The sequence below is a fragment of the Melanostigma gelatinosum genome (genome assembly GCF_949748355.1).
Source record: "Melanostigma gelatinosum genome assembly, chromosome: 6".
Lineage (NCBI taxonomy): Eukaryota > Metazoa > Chordata > Actinopteri > Perciformes > Zoarcidae > Melanostigma > Melanostigma gelatinosum.
Window position 1 is genome coordinate 22,656,852 of NC_136639.1, and position 17,112 is coordinate 22,673,963.

A 17,112-nucleotide genomic window follows, 5' to 3' on the forward strand; every position below is an offset into this window, starting at 1 on the left:
TTCTCAGGTGTGCAACGATAACTCTTTGTTCAAGAGCGAGGCTCGCTATCTGGTGCGACGGAAAAATGCAGAGCTCTGGGCGAACGTGTTAGAAGAAAACAACCCCTTCAGAAGACAACTCATCGACCAGGTTAGGTGTCCTGAAGTGATGCACTCATCTCAGAAGTAACATGCTGAAAATGGACTCCTACTGTACCCCCGTTTCTTTCACAATCTTGACTTTTGTATTCCATCTCCCCTCAGGTGGTGCAGACGGCGCTGTCAGAGACCCAGGATCCAGAGGAGGTGTCCGTCACAGTCAAGGCCTTCATGACCGCGGACCTGCCCAACGAGCTGATCGAACTGCTGGAGAAGATTGTACTCGACAGCTCTGTCTTCAGTGAACACAGGTGCAGCACGACTTGCACCACCATGATTGAACCACAATTACGCTCCATCTTTTTTTCTTGAAATGATTCCTTCTGTTGCGGGTATTTTCCCACAGAAACCTCCAGAATCTGCTCATTTTGACGGCCATCAAGGCCGACCGCACTCGCGTGATGGAGTACATCAACAGGCTGGACAACTATGACGCTCCGGACATTGCTAACATCGCCATCAGCAACGAGCTCTTTGAGGAAGCCTTCGCCATTTTCAAGAAGTTTGACGTCAACACCTCGGCTATACAGGTGAGATTTTAAAAAACTGACCGCTCCAGCTGCCCTGATACAATCATTCAAGTTTCTACTCAAGCTGAGTACTAATCAGAGTACTTAACATGAATATAAAAAGTTCCATTAATATGTGCATCAGTTATTTTTATGGTGAGCCCACTCTAGCACAAGTTGCATTTTGAATTTGTTATCTTTTTGAATTTGTCATCTCTTTCTTACTGTAAGGAATCTTTTCACCGATACAGTTTTAGTAAAGGATTTATAATTCTCCTCAAAGTTCAGTGCGTGCCGTATTGACCGATATATCAACTGATTTTCTTCTGCTGCGGAGCCTTGCCAGCTGTGCCTGCATGTACCAGGATGCATTGCACGTGATAGATATACAAAATAAACTCGGGAAATGCAGATGAAGGAAATATTCTTACACCTAAACAGAAAAAATCCACCGTCTGAATTCAAGTTTCTCTTTTACACCGAACTAAGACGGGCCGAATTGCCTTGTTTGAGTGAGTTAGGGGCACCGCCATTCGGTGTTTGCTCTCGGCAGCTCAGGTTCTGGAGGTGCGCCTCCTGCGGCCATATCTTCCCCCGCATCAGCAGCAGCCTCGGGTGGCCTGAATACATACAGCTGAATATCCGAGTCAGCCAAAACGCTGTCGAATCAACGCTGTCAACTAAATGTCCATAGGGAAAAAAACAAACCTGCATCCACAACCATTCCTCTGCACTCATGTTTTGGGATGCCATCCTTCTGTTGGAACCGTAACACAAGCGAAGAGAAGAAGGACATTGTTGAGCAGCATTGCGCCCCACAGCTACCAAAGCTGAAGTAGCACTCTGTAATCCTGCCGTATACAAAGTATGTCACTATCACTGTTACTGGTATACGGAAGAACAACACAGAAGAGGCACAGAAACTGTGTCGGCAATTGATGCCGCGGGTTCCATCGGTGCATCTCTCTTCAAAACGTTTGTAAAACTTACTTTTATTTCCTGGTGTTGTGTCTCATTGTGAGGGCCCTATTCTGTCCCGCTCCCTCCATTCCCCAGGTACTGATAGAGCACATAGGGAACTTGGACCGCGCCTACGAGTTCGCGGAGCGCTGCAACGAGCCCGCGGTGTGGAGCCAGCTGGCCCGAGCTCAGCTGCAGAGGGACCTGGTCAAGGAGGCCATCGACTCGTACATCAAAGCCGTCGACCCCTCGGCGTACATGGAGGTGGTCAACGTGGCCAGCAAGAACGGTAAGCCTCTTGCTCCATTTTAGCAATGGCCAGCAAGATGGCCGGTTGTCTCTCTTGCGCGGTTGATCCGTGGTGATCTTAAAGGTGTCGCCTTTTTTTTTTTTTTTGCAGATAACTGGGAAGACTTGGTCAAATTCCTCCAGATGGCTCGAAAGAAAGCGAGAGAGTCGTACGTGGAGACGGAGCTGATCTTTGCTTTGGCTAAAACGAACCGTCTGGCCGAGCTGGAGGAGTTTGTCAACGGGCCCAACAATGCTCACATACAACAGGTAAAGGAAACACGTCCCAGCTGTGTGTGTGTGTGTGTGTGTGTGTGTTAAGAGGGCTGTGTCGCCGTAGCGGAGGGTGTCATTTCTTTCCTGTCCCTCTCCAGGTGGGCGATAGGTGTTATGACGAGGGGATGCACGAGGCGGCCAAGCTCTTGTACAACAACGTGTCCAACTTTGCGCGCCTCGCGTCGACACTGGTCCACCTCGGGGAGTACCAGGCGGCCGTGGACAGCGCCCGGAAAGCCAACAGCACGCGGACGTGGAAGGAGGTAACGGGCACATAAAACACCTTCTAGTATATTCTAAGATGAATTAGTATCTGGTACTGTATGGGCTTGTCTAATTTGAGCACCTCACCATTACGAATTATTTTGGGGAGCACGACACGAGCCATGTCATGTTTCTGTACTTACTCTGTTACCAGTTTGTGTACGTAATTACTGCCGGGAAAACTGACATATCTGACTTGGCCTTCAATAATACAACACCTGGACAAGTAAACAAACATGTATACCTTATATACAGACTGTATATAAGAAGCCGACGTAGTCGTCGGGACGCCATCCATTGGTTTGTGGACTCACATTTGAAACCTTGAATTCGATCATTTTGCTGTCGCCATCTTGGAATACGGCCTTCTAAATGAACATCATACTGTATTGAAGAAGACTTCAAACTAGAGATTGAGACCATAAACTCATGTTATAAAAGTATTTGCAACACGGTTTGTATCTCTAAAACTAGGCAACTCACACTAAAACAATCTAGATTGATAAATAACTCCACAGGTAAGGGCAAACATGATTTTGGGGTGAACTTCCCCTTTAAGGGGATGCGATGCAGTTAGGTGGTATAATGCCATACTGACCACCATAGTATATTTTTCACTCTCGAATGACCAACTCTGCATAAAATGCATAAAACGGAGTTTTCCTCTCAAGTTGGAAACATCCTGCATCATGTGAACAAGCCACAGTAGCTCTGTGGCTCATGGGAGATGCAGTTTTTGAATGCTTGCAAACTAAGCAGCTTTTCTATTTGATTGGTGTTTTTTTTTGTTTTTTTTACAATCTAGCATAATTGTAGATTGTCATTTATACAAATCTGGACAGAAGATTTCAGGAGTATCCTCTCTCTCTCTCTCTCCCCATTGATCAGGTGTGTTTCGCGTGCGTGGACGGCGAGGAGTTTCGGTTGGCACAAATCTGCGGCCTCCACATAGTGATCCACGCCGACGAGCTGGAGGACCTGATCAGCTACTATCAGGACCGCGGGTACTTCGAGGAGCTCATCGCCCTGCTGGAGGCCGCGCTGGGTCTGGAGCGGGCCCACATGGGCATGTTCACCGAGCTCGCCATCCTATACTCAAAGTTCAAACCTCAGAAGATGAGGGAGCACCTGGAGCTCTTCTGGTCCAGAGTCAACATCCCAAAGGTAGAAACTGTCTTTTGTTATTAATCAAATTCGTTTTTTCGCTTGAAGCAGTTCTCAAAAGTGCCTCCCTAGACCATCGGGATTGGTTTAAAGAAGTACAATGTCACGTTTTACCCCAAGAACTAAATCTGAGTCCAGGAACAACCAAACAAAACGTGCTTGACTGACGGTCACGAATGAGGGCCTCAGTGTGACATTGTTCTTGGTTCTCTGTGTTCACCAGGTCCTTCGTGCAGCAGAGCAGTCTCATTTATGGGCAGAGCTGGTTTTCCTCTATGATAAATACGAGGAGTTTGACAACGCCGCCATCACAATGATGTCTCACGCGACGGATGCATGGAAAGAAGGGCCGTTCAAGGACATTATTGCGAAGGTGAACAAGTGTTTGTGACTGATCATTTTTTACACATCCTTTGCATTTTGTGATCTTTCATATGTATCATTATTTCTCCTCAGGTTGCCAATGTGGAGTTGTACTACAAATCCCTTTCCTTCTACCTGGAATACAAACCCCTGTTACTGAACGACCTGCTGACCATCCTCTCCCCGCGGCTGGACCACAGCCGAGCTGTCACCTTCTTCAGCAAGGTAACGGGCGGCGAGGTCAAACCACTGTCGACCAAACCCTCTGAGTTTCTCTTTACATTCAGTATGCAGTGGCACACTGGGTTGACGCGATCGGCGGTTGTTTTTGCTCAACCAGATGAACCAGCTGAAGGTGGTGAAGCCTTACCTGAGGTCCGTCCAGAATCACAACAACATGTCGGTCAACGAAGCGCTCAACAACCTGCTGATGGAGGAGGAAGACTACCAGGTCTCTCAGCCATGTCACTGATGTTGATAATTGTGTTGCCTATCCCCCCCCCCCCCCCACGTAGTGTAGATTTGAGGGGCACTTTTGAAATGGTAAATTGATATCGTAATAATTATACCAGGCGGAAACCTCCGGTTCTGCTGAGTGAAGCCAATGGGGAAGTGCCTTAAACTTGCATTATATCTACTGACCAGCAGGGGGCGACTCCCAAAAGAAGTCTGATTGTATAGTCTGTGAGAAAATTACTCAAATTCTCACTTGCTTTATTCCCTCAGTAAACATTGTAAACATGAGTTTATGGTCTCATCTCTAGTTTCCAAGTATTCTTCAACACAGCATGATGTCATTTAGTAGATTATGGCTCATTTAGAGTCAAATAGACTATAAAGCAGGGTATGCTTTAGGGCGGGGCTACCTTGTGATTGACAGGTCCTTTCAATCTTCTAGACTTCTATACAATCTATTCTCACACCAGAGGAGTGCCCCCCCCCCTGCTGGCCATTAGAAAGAATGTATGTTTAAGTCACTTCCGCATTGGCTTCACTCGCCAGAGCCGGAGGTTGCCACCTGGTGACGTCACAGTGACCACGTCCACTTCTAATACACAGCCTATGAAATATACCCAGCTTCTGCTGCCACTAGGTGGCACCGCTGAGGTCCAGTTCCAAGAAACTTAACTGTTTCAGCCATTCCTCTTCTCACTTTTATTTGGTCCGTGATGTGACGCTGCGTGTGTTATCCACAGGGCCTGAGAGCATCCATCGATGCCTATGACAACTTCGACACCATCGGCCTGGCGCAGAGGTTGGAGAAACACGAGCTTATTGAGTTCCGACGCATCGCCGCTTACCTTTACAAGGGCAACAACCGCTGGAGACAGAGCGTGGAGCTCTGCAAGAAGGACAAGCTCCACAAGGTAGGACAAGAAAAACCCTCTTAGTGACAATATTTGAGCCAAGCTCTCACATTTACCGCCATGTTCCTGTAGATGGCGCTGTTTGTTTGTTTGTATACAGTTAATGGGGATCCTCTTGATGCAAGGAGAGAATCCGCCTCTGCACAGAAATGATTGTTTAGACGGGCTTTAATGATGAATTAAATACACTTTCCTCCTTTTCCCAGGATGCCATGCTCTACGCCGCAGAGTCCAAGGATGCCGAGCTGGCGGAGACTCTGCTCCAGTGGTTCCTGCAGGAGGGCAGGAAGGAGTGCTTCGCCGCCTGCCTGTTCGCCTCCTACGACCTGCTGCACCCCGACATGGTGCTGGAGCTGGCCTGGAGGCACAACATCATGGACTTCGCCATGCCGTACTTCATCCAGGCTATGAGAGAGTATCTGACGAAGGTGAGCACTCCACCGGAGACCAATGCGAAGACTCAGTTTAGTTTCTGTTTAAACGTTAAAAAGTTGTTTTTAATAATCAGATATTATTTTAGGGGGGGGGGAAATTGAGGATTTTTACTGTGTTCTGAAGCTGGTTTATTTTTTTTAGATTGTTATTTAAAAAGAACTGGTCATACAGGGAGTTTTAGTTTAGGCTCTCTTAAGTAACGCTAGTTAAGCATTTTCTTTCGCAGTGTACTCCCTCTGGTCTAAATAGTGCTGACCTGCAGACATGTGAGGTCACTTGAGGTCATCTCTTTGGCTTCTCTTCCAGGTTGATGAGTTTGCAGCGAAGGTGACGGTCTCTGGCCCTCTTTTTTTCTGTTTTTTTATACGTGTCTCTTAAGTGTCCTGTCTGTGTTGTTTTCTGTCGTTGTAACTCATCCTTGACGTTTCTGACGCGGGAACCTTAAAGCATGGGCCGTAGGGCTGAGAGCGCGGCCCCCGACTCGCTCCGGCCTCGGAGAGCTGCGGTGGTCCGTGCAGGCTTTTGCTCCGCTTCAGCAGCAACATGTGTTTTTTTAAACGCATTTTAAAGTTTGTCGGCCCGGAAGAGGTTTTTCTAAACGATCTACTCGTGTCATTGGCAGAGGCAAAACCTACATTTTCTCATCTTTTGGAGAGAAAAAAAAAAGCTTTCCAGCAGCGAAGCAGAAACAAATTCATGAAAATACGAAGGAAGTTTGCAAAAATACTGTAACAAGAAATATCTTATTGTCTTCTTTCGAGCTAATTAGAGATGTGAAGTTCACGACTATTAAAGATTTAAAGCTGCTGGTGCGAGATTCAAATCATTCGACATCTGCACTAGTGTGGTTAAGAAGTGTTTTTTTCTATAGACTTTCTGGCATCGCATGACTGGTGATTTTCACTGTGTCCAGGAGGTAGAACGCGGTCCGAAGAAGAAGTCTCGGCCCGGGCGACCGCTGTTGTTGACGGCCTGAGCCAAAGCCTGCACTCCGGTCCTTCAGGATTAGTCTGTCCTGACCTAACAGATCCCTCTCACCCTCTAACTCCTCTCTCCTGGGGCTGCATCGAGTGTCACGTGGCATTTTTAAGAATTCTGAATATTTCAGTTTTGGTACAATGTAGTATAAGAATCACAGTGAGCGAGCCACTCTAAACCTTGTTAGATGCATCCCCATGTTTCCATCTCCTGGTTAACACATTTTAGTTTCAGACATTATAACTGTTAGATCAGCGCAGGGTTAGAAACACTAAGTGAAGGTCACAGAGTCTCCTTTCCTCAGTCTCTGGGTCGGTGCATTAAAATCACATCTATTTCTATTAGATGGCTGTTTATTTACACATATACAGAAAAAGGTGCTTTACAGGTGCTGTTTAACCATTTCACTCCTCTGTCTAAATTTTTCTTTTCTTCATTTCTCGAAATTAGGACTCAACCGAAATTGTTAATTTTTTTTATTCCACATTGATTTAGCAGAACCATTGTTTTAATTCACCTCCACTTACATCCAAAACATTTTTCGTTTTTTCATTGACATTTGCACAGTTGAAGCACAATGCCCCGATGATTTCTTTGCACTTAGTGTGTTGGTAAAAAAATTGGCACTCCGACCGGCTCACTGCGCAAACACTGTGCGCCTGGAGAAGATGAGCTTCACCTGTGAGCTTCTGATGGGAATGAAAAATACACTCAGCAAAAGTCTGTCAGGAGGGGCTGCTGCTGCCGACGGAATGCATGTGGAAGCCGTGTCATAGTTCTAGATATGAGACTGAGACTGAATGGCTGGAAACGTAGCATTGGCATCTATATAGGCATGAATAGCTTCTCTTTTACTTAATACACAATTTAATATTCCTTTAACCTGCAATCCTGCTGTAGTTTTACTCTGAAAGGGTCAGTTCACCCCCCCCCCCCCCCCAGAAAAACCCTAAAAAACTAAAACAGCCCCCTTCCCCAGTGGTATCTAGCCATGATGTAGTTGTAGTTTTTTAGCTCATTGGTGTGAATCAGCTTTTAATTCTAGTGCTCAAAGCATTTAAAAAGTGAACTTTTAGAAACTCAAAAAGCAGTGATGATCTTGTTATGCGCGATAATCCACAGAGCTCGTTGTCAACAGTTTTCATTGCAAACTATTCTGTCGACAATGAGTTCTGTGAATTATTCGAAGATGTTATTCTCTGTTTCTGACCCAGAAACTACAGATATATATTAGCATAAATAAAATGAATAAAATAGATAAAATACAATAAATAAATAAAATGGATAAAATAAATAAATCAATAAAATAAATAAAAGGCATCGTATCTGGAAAGAGGCATTGCTTTGGGGTTTTTGTTAAATGTGATTTTCCAGCATAAATTAAATTTGATTCTACTTTATTGAATTGAGGTGACACTAGGAGTAGTAGTCTCAGCATGGTTAGATACCACTAGGGGATGAGGGGTTGCTTCGTTTTTCTTTGTGATGGGTGTAAACGGGCCCTTTGATTGTTGACTTAACATTTATTTGTACTGGAAGCTGCGTTAGAAATTAGACATGCATGGCATCTTCTCTCGGGGAACCCCCCGCTGCACTGCGGAGTGCTGTGTGTAGTTCTGTCTCTCAGGAGTGGGTATCTATAAATCTACAGAGTTAACCAGTCACGTTTTTTGGTAGTCTTAATACTTTGCATCAAATATATTATAATTTAAAAATACCATGATTACTGCATTGTAGGTGTCCAGCAAAAAATGTTTTTGTGTGTGTGTGTGTGTGTGTGTGTGTGTGTGTGTGTGTGTGTGTGTGTGTGTGTGTGTGTGTGTGTGTGTGTGTGTGTGTGTGTGTGTGTGTGTGTGTGTGTGTGTGTGTGTGTGTGTGTGTGTGTGTGTGTGTGTGTGTGTGTGTGTGATTTGTTTGGACAGCTGACATTGTTTTATATCAAATTAGAAATGGGACTTTTGAAAACATTTTTATTAATATTTTAAATCTTGGATTTAAATTTTTTAACCGTCTGCAAAGTTGAGCACATGGGAGTTACGAGCTTTCCGTAGGATGCCTACAATGTATGTGTGCATGTGACCCCCATCTGATGCTTTCCCTTGTCTCTGTTGCCCTCAGGTGGACAAACTGGACGAGGCAGACAGCCAAAGGAAAACCGAAGAGGACGAAGTGACTGAGCCTCCGCCGATAGTGTTTGGTAAGTTTTCAGGCAGCACGTCACCCTGAGAGACGGGCGGTTGTGGTTTCGGCCTCCAGCTGTGTTGAGGGCTGTGTGTAAAATGGCTGTTGGTATTTAAATTCAACATTAACTAATGATGTACAGATTGGATGAAGGCGAAGAGCAGCTGCAGCTTCAGTGTTGACGGATCACATTCCAGTTTCCAGGCCACTCACGACTAATAACACCTGCCCAATTTAATAAAAGCCTAAGTCATAACTTTGCCAAAGACCTGTGGAAAACACATAAGTACACAAAGCTTCATATCTGCATCAAATACTACAATAACATAATTAAGATAATTGGGCTATCACAACCCACAAAGAGTGCAGCCAGACCAAAAAATACACTAATTCCCAATGGTGATGACGTTAGGGTTACACAAACGATTGAATACAACTCTTGTCAATCAAATATTTCTCCAAATTTAATGAGATAACTATAATGATAATGTGTAAGGGACACCAACTAAGTTATTTTGCCTCTGTGTTTTTAAATCATTAAATGAAAGCTTGTTTGATTATATTGTAATTTTATAATATTTCACCAGCCCAACTTGATTTGAAAGTAGCGCCAATTGGGGGGGAAACCAGTCCAATCTGGCAACCACTGGTCTACTTGTTGTAGTCTGACTTAAAAAGATTTTGGCCACACTCAGTTAGTATTTGGAAAAAATAATATTGCTATTCAAAAGTATAGAGAGACAGAGAAAATGTGTAATTTACCAAAACACTCAATTTCCCTTTTTACTTTCATTTATTTTATTTTATTTTTCAAATCTATTTTTTACAGTTTACAATATTACTATTTGTGATGAAACCAGCAGCAACTGTGTTATTCAGTAGGGGCGTTTCTACTATGATCATTTCCAAAATCAGGACACACCTCTGGTGCCTGAAAGAGATTGGTTTTACATCAGCATTAACGGTATTAACGGTCTCTTTGAGCAGCACGAACAAGAGGTAAGTTTTTGGTGAAAGACTGACGTAAATGTTCCACATTAGCATAACCCTGTGTGTGTGCGTTTGTATTTGTGTGATCAGGCCAGCAGCTGATGTTGCCCCCCTCTCCTGCTCCGGTGGCTCCCCAGCCGGCGTACCCCGGCTACGGCTATGCCGCCGCCCCTGCCGGCTTCCCGGCTCAGCCCGCTTACGGCTTCAACATGTAAGAGGCCCCCTCCCTGCCTCGCCCACCCCCTCTCTCCCTCCTAGCACACACACAACACACCTTGGACCTGAACCACACTGGACCGTGGTGCTCCGGGTCGACACCTGAAACTCAACCAGGCCGTCATTCCCAATAGGACGCCACTGAAACTGCAATAGAAACCCTTCGCCTCTACTGTATCCACGCGCACTTCGGAAGGACTGGAAGGCTGTTGGACCCCCCCCCCCCCCCCCCCCCCATTCCCTTTCCACTTTCCCTCTTTTCCACTTGGACGTTACAGCTGCATTACTGATCTACACAGCATGAAGTCACCTCTCAGCTCCTAGAGAATTTAACAAAAACCCAAGGACAACCTTAGTGATGCCAAACCTCTCTGTCCTGCTGTTCCATGTAGACTTTATTAACCATAGAGCAGCTTTTTGTTATTTTTATTTTTTCCCAGAGATTCAGCACTGATGAGGAAGAGACTTTGTTACCGAGGAGTTGTAAAAGTACTGCTACGGCCTTACACACTTTTGAGGAGGGGGCAAAAAACAACAAAAAGGACTCATGTTTAATTCCACAACTGTCTCATGATCTGATTGGAAAGACGGTTACTGTGCAATAGTTTTTGTTTGTCCTCTCACAACAGGTACAAAGTGTTTGCTGTACCAATTAAGAACACTTGTTTATGAGGTTACGGTACTATCTGTGTATGTGTGTGCATGTGCGTACGTGTGTAGCCTAAAAAGGCTTTGAAAGGACACATCACCAAAACCAAGAGACACTCAATGAAATGTCCGTCCCCTCGCAGCTGCAAAAAAACTCTTTTCCGCTGAGTCGGAGCGTTCGATCTCATCGGTCGACTTTGTTGGATCTGGAGTTCCAGGATGCTTGTGACAGAAAGAAAGTGGTGAAATAAATAACAATAAAAATATGCTGTAGTCTGTGCATGTGCCGCTAAACTATACTGCTGCAACCAGCAGCACAATTTTCATGTTACTCTCAAGTATATCAAGTATTACTAACGTTGAAACGCTCATAACCGGAAGCTGTGATGAAGCTCAGACAGACTTGAGATGGAGGCGCATTAGCTCACATCCTGGTGCCAGTTGGTCAAAAAAAATCATAGTTTACTGAACACTGTATAATTTAAGATATATTGAAACACCTAACTAATCAAAGGAGTCAAATATTATGGGATGTACTGTCTATAGTGTGTATGCGCGTGCGTGTGGTCATCTTAAAAAGCATAATGATTTTTGTAAGAAAATGAAAAAACACAAAACAAAAAAAACAGCTGGTTAATAAATGGCAAAGTGTTGAGGCGAGGCTGCTCCAACCGGTGACAGTTCATTTGTTTACTTCCCGTCGATCCGCGCGTAATGCAGTGATTATGAGCCCTGTCCCACCGCGTGCGTGGTCGGTGTCCAAGCGGAAAGCGAAAGCGCGGGCACTTACTTTTTCTGCACGAGTCAAGAGAGTAACATACAGTTAAACACGCAGTGTATTGTTCTACTTCATTTATGTCAGGGGAGCTATGTGTGCACGCTCTCTAGGGCCTCTGTTGTGTCTGTGTTTCTGGAGGTAGGTGAGCGGTGGTTTTGATCCGGGTTTCTCCCTGTTGCACCCTTTTTTCCATTTCCTTGTTAAATCCCAGACTGACACGGTTGTAACCGAGCTGCCAAGGCCTGATTGATGGTTTATGTTTGTGTTAGGAGCCGCTGCCTGTTTGTTTGGAGAGGCCGTGGCTGGCATGTTTGGACCAATTACCGCCAGCTGCTGGGGGGGGAGTGGGGGGTGCGGAAGGTTTTGGTCGTAAAACGATTTAATAACGGAAATAGGAATGTATTCTCCCCCGCTGGGCTGCATTCAGATGGTAATACAGACAGGCTGCAGCCCCGCCCTTCTTCTTCTTCATCTCAGTCTTCTTCTACTGTGGAATAAAAGTAGCCGCTCTACTCTCGCGCAAGCACCCAGAGAGTGTCACCAACCATCGACCTATTGTCGCACAACAGGCTCTGCAGTTTCTTAAAACAAATAAATCCCAATCGCTTCCTGGAGAAAAACCGCCAAGTTCCACGCGGCCGCCAGACGCGGAGAGGACTCCTCGTACGCCGCCCCCTCTCGCTTCCGGTTCGCTCCGCTCTACTTACGCACGACCGTCGTGATACGACGTTGCCATGGTTACAACTAACAGCCACTGCCTATAGAACATCCCAACTTCCTCGACGGTCCCAGTGTACGCCCACTGTCAACAGAGAGCGAGCTCCGCTGGAGTCTCAACCCAGGTCACCTGCATAATCCAGGAGAGCGCACCAGACGGCAGCTGTGCATGTGTCGCGCGCTCCGCTCCACTTCAAGCCACTTGAAAATATAGATAATTAGAGTAGAAGCTTTTTTGGTGGTATATTTTAGTGTGCATTTCCTGGCAATTATGCAGGATAGAGGCACATTTATCAGCCCTTTCTTCAGACCGCGGTGTCTGGCGGCGGCGGCGCCGGCGGGGAAAACGAAACTAACCCACCCGGGAAAGGCCATTCTGGCAGGTAAGTCCATCTTCACTTGTCACGCGGAAAGTTGTACAAAATGTTACTGGTTTGCAAAGAAGTTACAGTTGAATAAACTGTTTTTTATTTTATTGAATAGGCTACTTTGTGTGAGCTTGTTTCCGATGCAACCCAATAAATACTTTTAAAAAACCTAAAAAAAACATTAAAAGAGCAAAACTATAAAAACAGCGTTGAGTTAATGGAAACTTGTAGTCACACGGTTAGAGGGAAGAGCGTCAAGTAAGGTCATAACTCAACAGATATTATGTGGAAGGAGGTACTTTAACAGGCTTGATACATTTTGTTGTCGCTTGCCCTCAAACCTCGTGACCCCACTTGAAGCTGAGAAGTGAACCGGTCCTGAGAGGACACTGTCCTGACCAAACAGTGCTGTCTTTTCACGATCGGATGGCAACTGCTGCACCGACGTGAGTCTAAAGATCGTCTCTCGAGCACTTGACATAATGATGTTGGAGTGGATTGATGCGCGCGGCGGTTTAGGGGACTCTCGATGCGTGGAGGATGCAACGCCCTTTAATGTTGAGTTTTTTTCCGGTTGATCATATCAGTTGTCATGTTCAAGTTATATTTTTCTTTTTCTTCCCCGAGTACTTTAAGGACTTTAACGGTCCACCGACCGATGAAGATCATGTGATGTGGTCGAAAGAGTCCCTGAGCAGCCACTAAAGGGACCTTGTGTCAAGGTTGACAGTGCCGGAAAATATGAATCCATTCTATCATCTCAATGCTACATTCTACCGCTGAAACTAAATAGTATAGCTGTTGATCAATGTATTGGGTTAACCATGTGGTGAATACATGTAAAACAATTTTTTCCCCAAAAATATCGATAACAATCTAAATAATAAACATCTCAAATTGAATTTAAAGTCAGTCGTGCATTTAATGCTCAATTTTGTTTGCACTGTGAGCTGCAGAGGTTCGGTAGGGACATATTAATTAGGGGTGTAACGGTACGCATATTCGTATTGAACCGTTCGGTACGAGGCTCACGGTTCGGTACGCATGACGAACCGAATACGTTTGAAAAAAATAGATATATATTTTTTAAAAACCTTTATTTAACCAGGTAGTCCCATTGAGATAAAAAATCTCTTTTGCAAGATGTAAGTAACAATACTACATAACATTAAGGAGCAGTTTTTGTTTTTTATGCTTATGTGTTGCTAAGAAGACACCCCAGAAGATGAGTCACTCAGGTATAGTTCCATCATTGTTCAAAGTCAAAGAATAAGGTTATGTTGTTAGTTGTAATGAATAAATATATTTTAAAATCAAGTACATTTCTCTGGCATTTATAGTTTTCTACTGGACCGAAACATACCGAACCGTGGCTCCACTGTAGTGTACCGAACCCAACCGTGAATTGTGTGAACCGTTACACCCCTAATATTAATAGATCAATTGGTTGATTTATTGGTTCAGCGCTACTTCAGTCATTCTTGTTGTGGGCCATTCCTGTGATTCATCAGTTTATCCCCGCTGGGGTTCAGAAACTCTCTCCTGCTGCTCTGTCTCCCCCTTCCTCCCCCCTCCTGTGTTGATGATCAGGGTGCAGCAGCTCCAGCTGATGAAGAGCCTCTCAGAGGTGCCCCTGTATTAAGGCTTCATGCTGCTATTTGGCAGCACTCTGTTGATTTCAGCCTTGTTCTCTGGCACCGGCTCCGTGCTGAATATTTCATCATTCTCAATGAATTCCCTTTGATTGGAGATTGAAAAGTCACCGTTTCAGGGCTGCCGCTTAGGAATAAGGACGTATTGTGCTGATTTACATTTTTATTGGATCAATCGATGGATCATTTTAAAATAGTGAAAATTTCCCATAATGAGTTACCAGAGCCCAGGCAACGTCTCCAACCTGCTTGTTTTACTGGGTCAGGAGTTAAAAGAAACCCCTAAATATTTAGTTTACTATCATATATAACACAAGGATAGGCATCGAAACCTCACATTCGAGAAGTGAAAACCAGCCAATGTTTGAAAAATGATTAACCCTGTTAATCCGAGCGTCAAACCTTACATGTGCGTGCTGTGGTGTTTCTACATTTCTATACATTCACAGTGGCCCTTTCAATTTAGATTCATTCATCCTTCAATCACATTGTTTGGAACGTCACAAACAAACGACCCGTGTGAGGAGATTTTGCTTGTTTCTAACCCTGAAGGCCCAATTTACTTTAATGTCATTCATTTTTTCAGATGATAGGGTCATTCACTCCTGTTGACCCGATCATATGCTGTCGATTAATGTGAACTGTCCCTGTACAAATAAAATCTTAATAATATCAAAGAAACGAAACAAAAAAATAAATCTCCTGACTGGTGTCGTCCTGTCAGCCAGAGAGAAATGTAAATGCAGCCGCGGGGAGACCTTTCCCCTCTCCCCTCCTCCCCCCTTCATTCCCGTGCAGCCTGATTGACTGGATATGGCCCTGCGTGTCGCTCCCTGTGTCGTTTAGCTCGTCTTGATCCTGTCAGTCCAGTTTCTTTTCTGCAGAGGCTGGAGCGCAGTTTCGTCCACTCCGTCTCACAACTCTGTTCGCTCTCTGACTCCTCCCGGCCTCGCCGTCAGCAAGCCATTGATCGATCAGTCTTTCAAAGGGGTTTTTTTTAGAAATGAAAGTGTGTGTGTGTGTGTAGTTTAATGTTCAAAACATGACTCAGCAACTGTCTTTTTTTCGGGTCGTCCATCAAAAGCCACAGCCGATAACTCGCATTGTCAACATACGAATTCCTCTCGCCTGGCTGTGGCGGTTTCATTAATCCAGTTGACACCCCTCGCAGTGCTCCGACATGCTAATGCTACTCCAGGGTTCATCTGTTACGGTTTAGCAGCACATCTTGTGTGGCGAAATAGAGTGTGAGCCACGGTACTTGCCCGAAGGCTCAGGGTAGACAAAGCAAGAAGTAGAAGGTCAAAGCGTAATGGGTTACGAGGCCAGCATAGATGGAGAGAGTGGTTGGGGAGGGGGGGGGGGGGGGCACGTTGCACACATTTCCAAAGCTTTTAGAGATCTGTGAGCTCTTCCTGAGAATAGAAGAAGAATAGAATAGAAAAGTACTTTATTCATCCCCAAGGGGAAATTTGTCTGTGGCAGCAGCAAACAGGGTGGTTACGCAGGGTGGTAAAACAGGGTGGTAAAATATTGGGTATGGAAAATGCACACTACATACAATATAATAAAATAACAGAGCAGGACCTATTCAATTTAAGAAAACAATTGTCAATGCTCCCATTGGCTGGTTTTCAAGTCCTCTCTCGGCAGCCACTGCCTCGAGACACGGAAGGAGGGTTAGGGTTTTGTCTGCCTGAGGCCTGAGGGAGAGAGAGAGCGGTCTAAATGGAGTCTCTGGTCCTGATTCGCAGGGCGCTGTGCAATTCACGTTCAGTTGTAACACTTCTGAGCAGAGCCCGGGAAGCAGAGGGATGGACGGAGAGAGAAAAGTCCATTGCTTTTATTTTTTAAATCTTGATTTCATGATGGATTGAATTTTCCACTGAGACAGGCTTGTTTTTATGTCACCGTTCCTCTCTCTCTGTCTCTGTCTGTCTGTCTGGCCGGTTAGGTTTCTCTGAGTGGTTGTCTCCTCTCGGGCTCAGAGGGCTCGTCAAACGGTGCGCTTTCTCCCTGGTCCCTCGCGTCACAGGGCCCCCCCCCCCCACCCCCCCTCGGGCCTCTACTGCCCGAAGACTTCGCAATATATATACATGCCAATATTACTGGTAGTATCATTGAGGTTCAATTGAGATATCCCTTCTCTCTTTTCTGCATTTTAGATTCATACTCTTGGATTGAATCTTGTATTCGTGATGGACAGTCCACAAATGGCTCCCGTCATTTCTGCATTGGAGAGATATACATCTTAGTTTGAGAAGCCTTTGGAAATGATGGGAGTGTTCTGTGTTTGAGATGTATACCTTTGAAAATTACATTTCTGTATTTGTGATGGAAAGACTTGAACTTAACATTTCTTAACACAAACCTCATTCTGAGCTTCATGTTAAGATACAGTTACTCCATGGGGCTTTTATTTTGAAAGGGTGGGACTGGGTGTGTGAGACAGGAGACATAATCATGATGTTTGACACAAATACACAGAGGTTATTAAATGACAGGCTTCATCACAAGCATTCCAGTTAGAAGTCCCTCTGTGGGGCTTTTATTTTGAAAAGGTGGGGCTGGGTGGGTGAGAGAGGGAGAGGAGACAGAATCATAATGTGACTGAATATCTCCAAGTCATGTCTGTGTGTCTGTGTCTGGGTACATTCCAAGTCTCTTAATTGCATCCCCGTTTCCTTCACTTGCGTCCTTTCCTTGCATCTTAGTCCCTACTATAGGGATGCATGGAGAGACACAAGGAAACCATGCGAGGGGAGAGGAAACTATACATATTCTTTAAGAGAAGTGAGACCCTTTCTCAGTTGCGTCACG

The 17,112-nt window shown here is 45.0% G+C and overlaps 2 protein-coding genes across 4 annotated transcripts in view; both read left to right on the forward strand.

Moving 5' to 3' along the window:
• cltcl1 (clathrin, heavy chain-like 1) overlaps positions 1-11,427 on the forward strand; it is a 29,372-nt gene extending 17,945 nt beyond the window's left edge. The window contains exons 18-32 of one of the 3 annotated variants that reach the window (XM_079269814.1): positions 8-130; positions 244-389; positions 485-668; positions 1,704-1,896; positions 2,008-2,165; positions 2,270-2,434; positions 3,324-3,599; positions 3,823-3,972; positions 4,056-4,187; positions 4,303-4,413; positions 5,159-5,329; positions 5,536-5,757; positions 6,071-6,097; positions 8,861-8,939; positions 10,004-11,427. In XM_079269814.1, the coding sequence (XP_079125940.1) occupies positions 8-130; positions 244-389; positions 485-668; positions 1,704-1,896; positions 2,008-2,165; positions 2,270-2,434; positions 3,324-3,599; positions 3,823-3,972; positions 4,056-4,187; positions 4,303-4,413; positions 5,159-5,329; positions 5,536-5,757; positions 6,071-6,097; positions 8,861-8,939; positions 10,004-10,128 (2,262 nt within the window). In that variant the 3' untranslated portion in view covers positions 10,129-11,427. Of the gene's footprint in view, positions 1-7; positions 131-243; positions 390-484; positions 669-1,703; positions 1,897-2,007; positions 2,166-2,269; positions 2,435-3,323; positions 3,600-3,822; positions 3,973-4,055; positions 4,188-4,302; positions 4,414-5,158; positions 5,330-5,535; positions 5,758-5,990; positions 6,098-8,860; positions 8,940-10,003 lie in introns of those variants that run through there. The other 2 variants (XR_013772032.1, XM_079269815.1) reach the window with 2 other exon arrangements.
• Positions 11,428-12,370: 943 nt separating this feature from the next.
• LOC306779262 (tricarboxylate transport protein B, mitochondrial) overlaps positions 12,371-17,112 on the forward strand; it is a 29,764-nt gene continuing 25,022 nt past the window's right edge. The window contains exon 1 of the mRNA XM_079271111.1: positions 12,371-12,655. Within this exon, the coding sequence (XP_079127237.1) occupies positions 12,544-12,655 (112 nt within the window). The 5' untranslated portion in view covers positions 12,371-12,543. The remainder of the gene's footprint in view (positions 12,656-17,112) is intronic.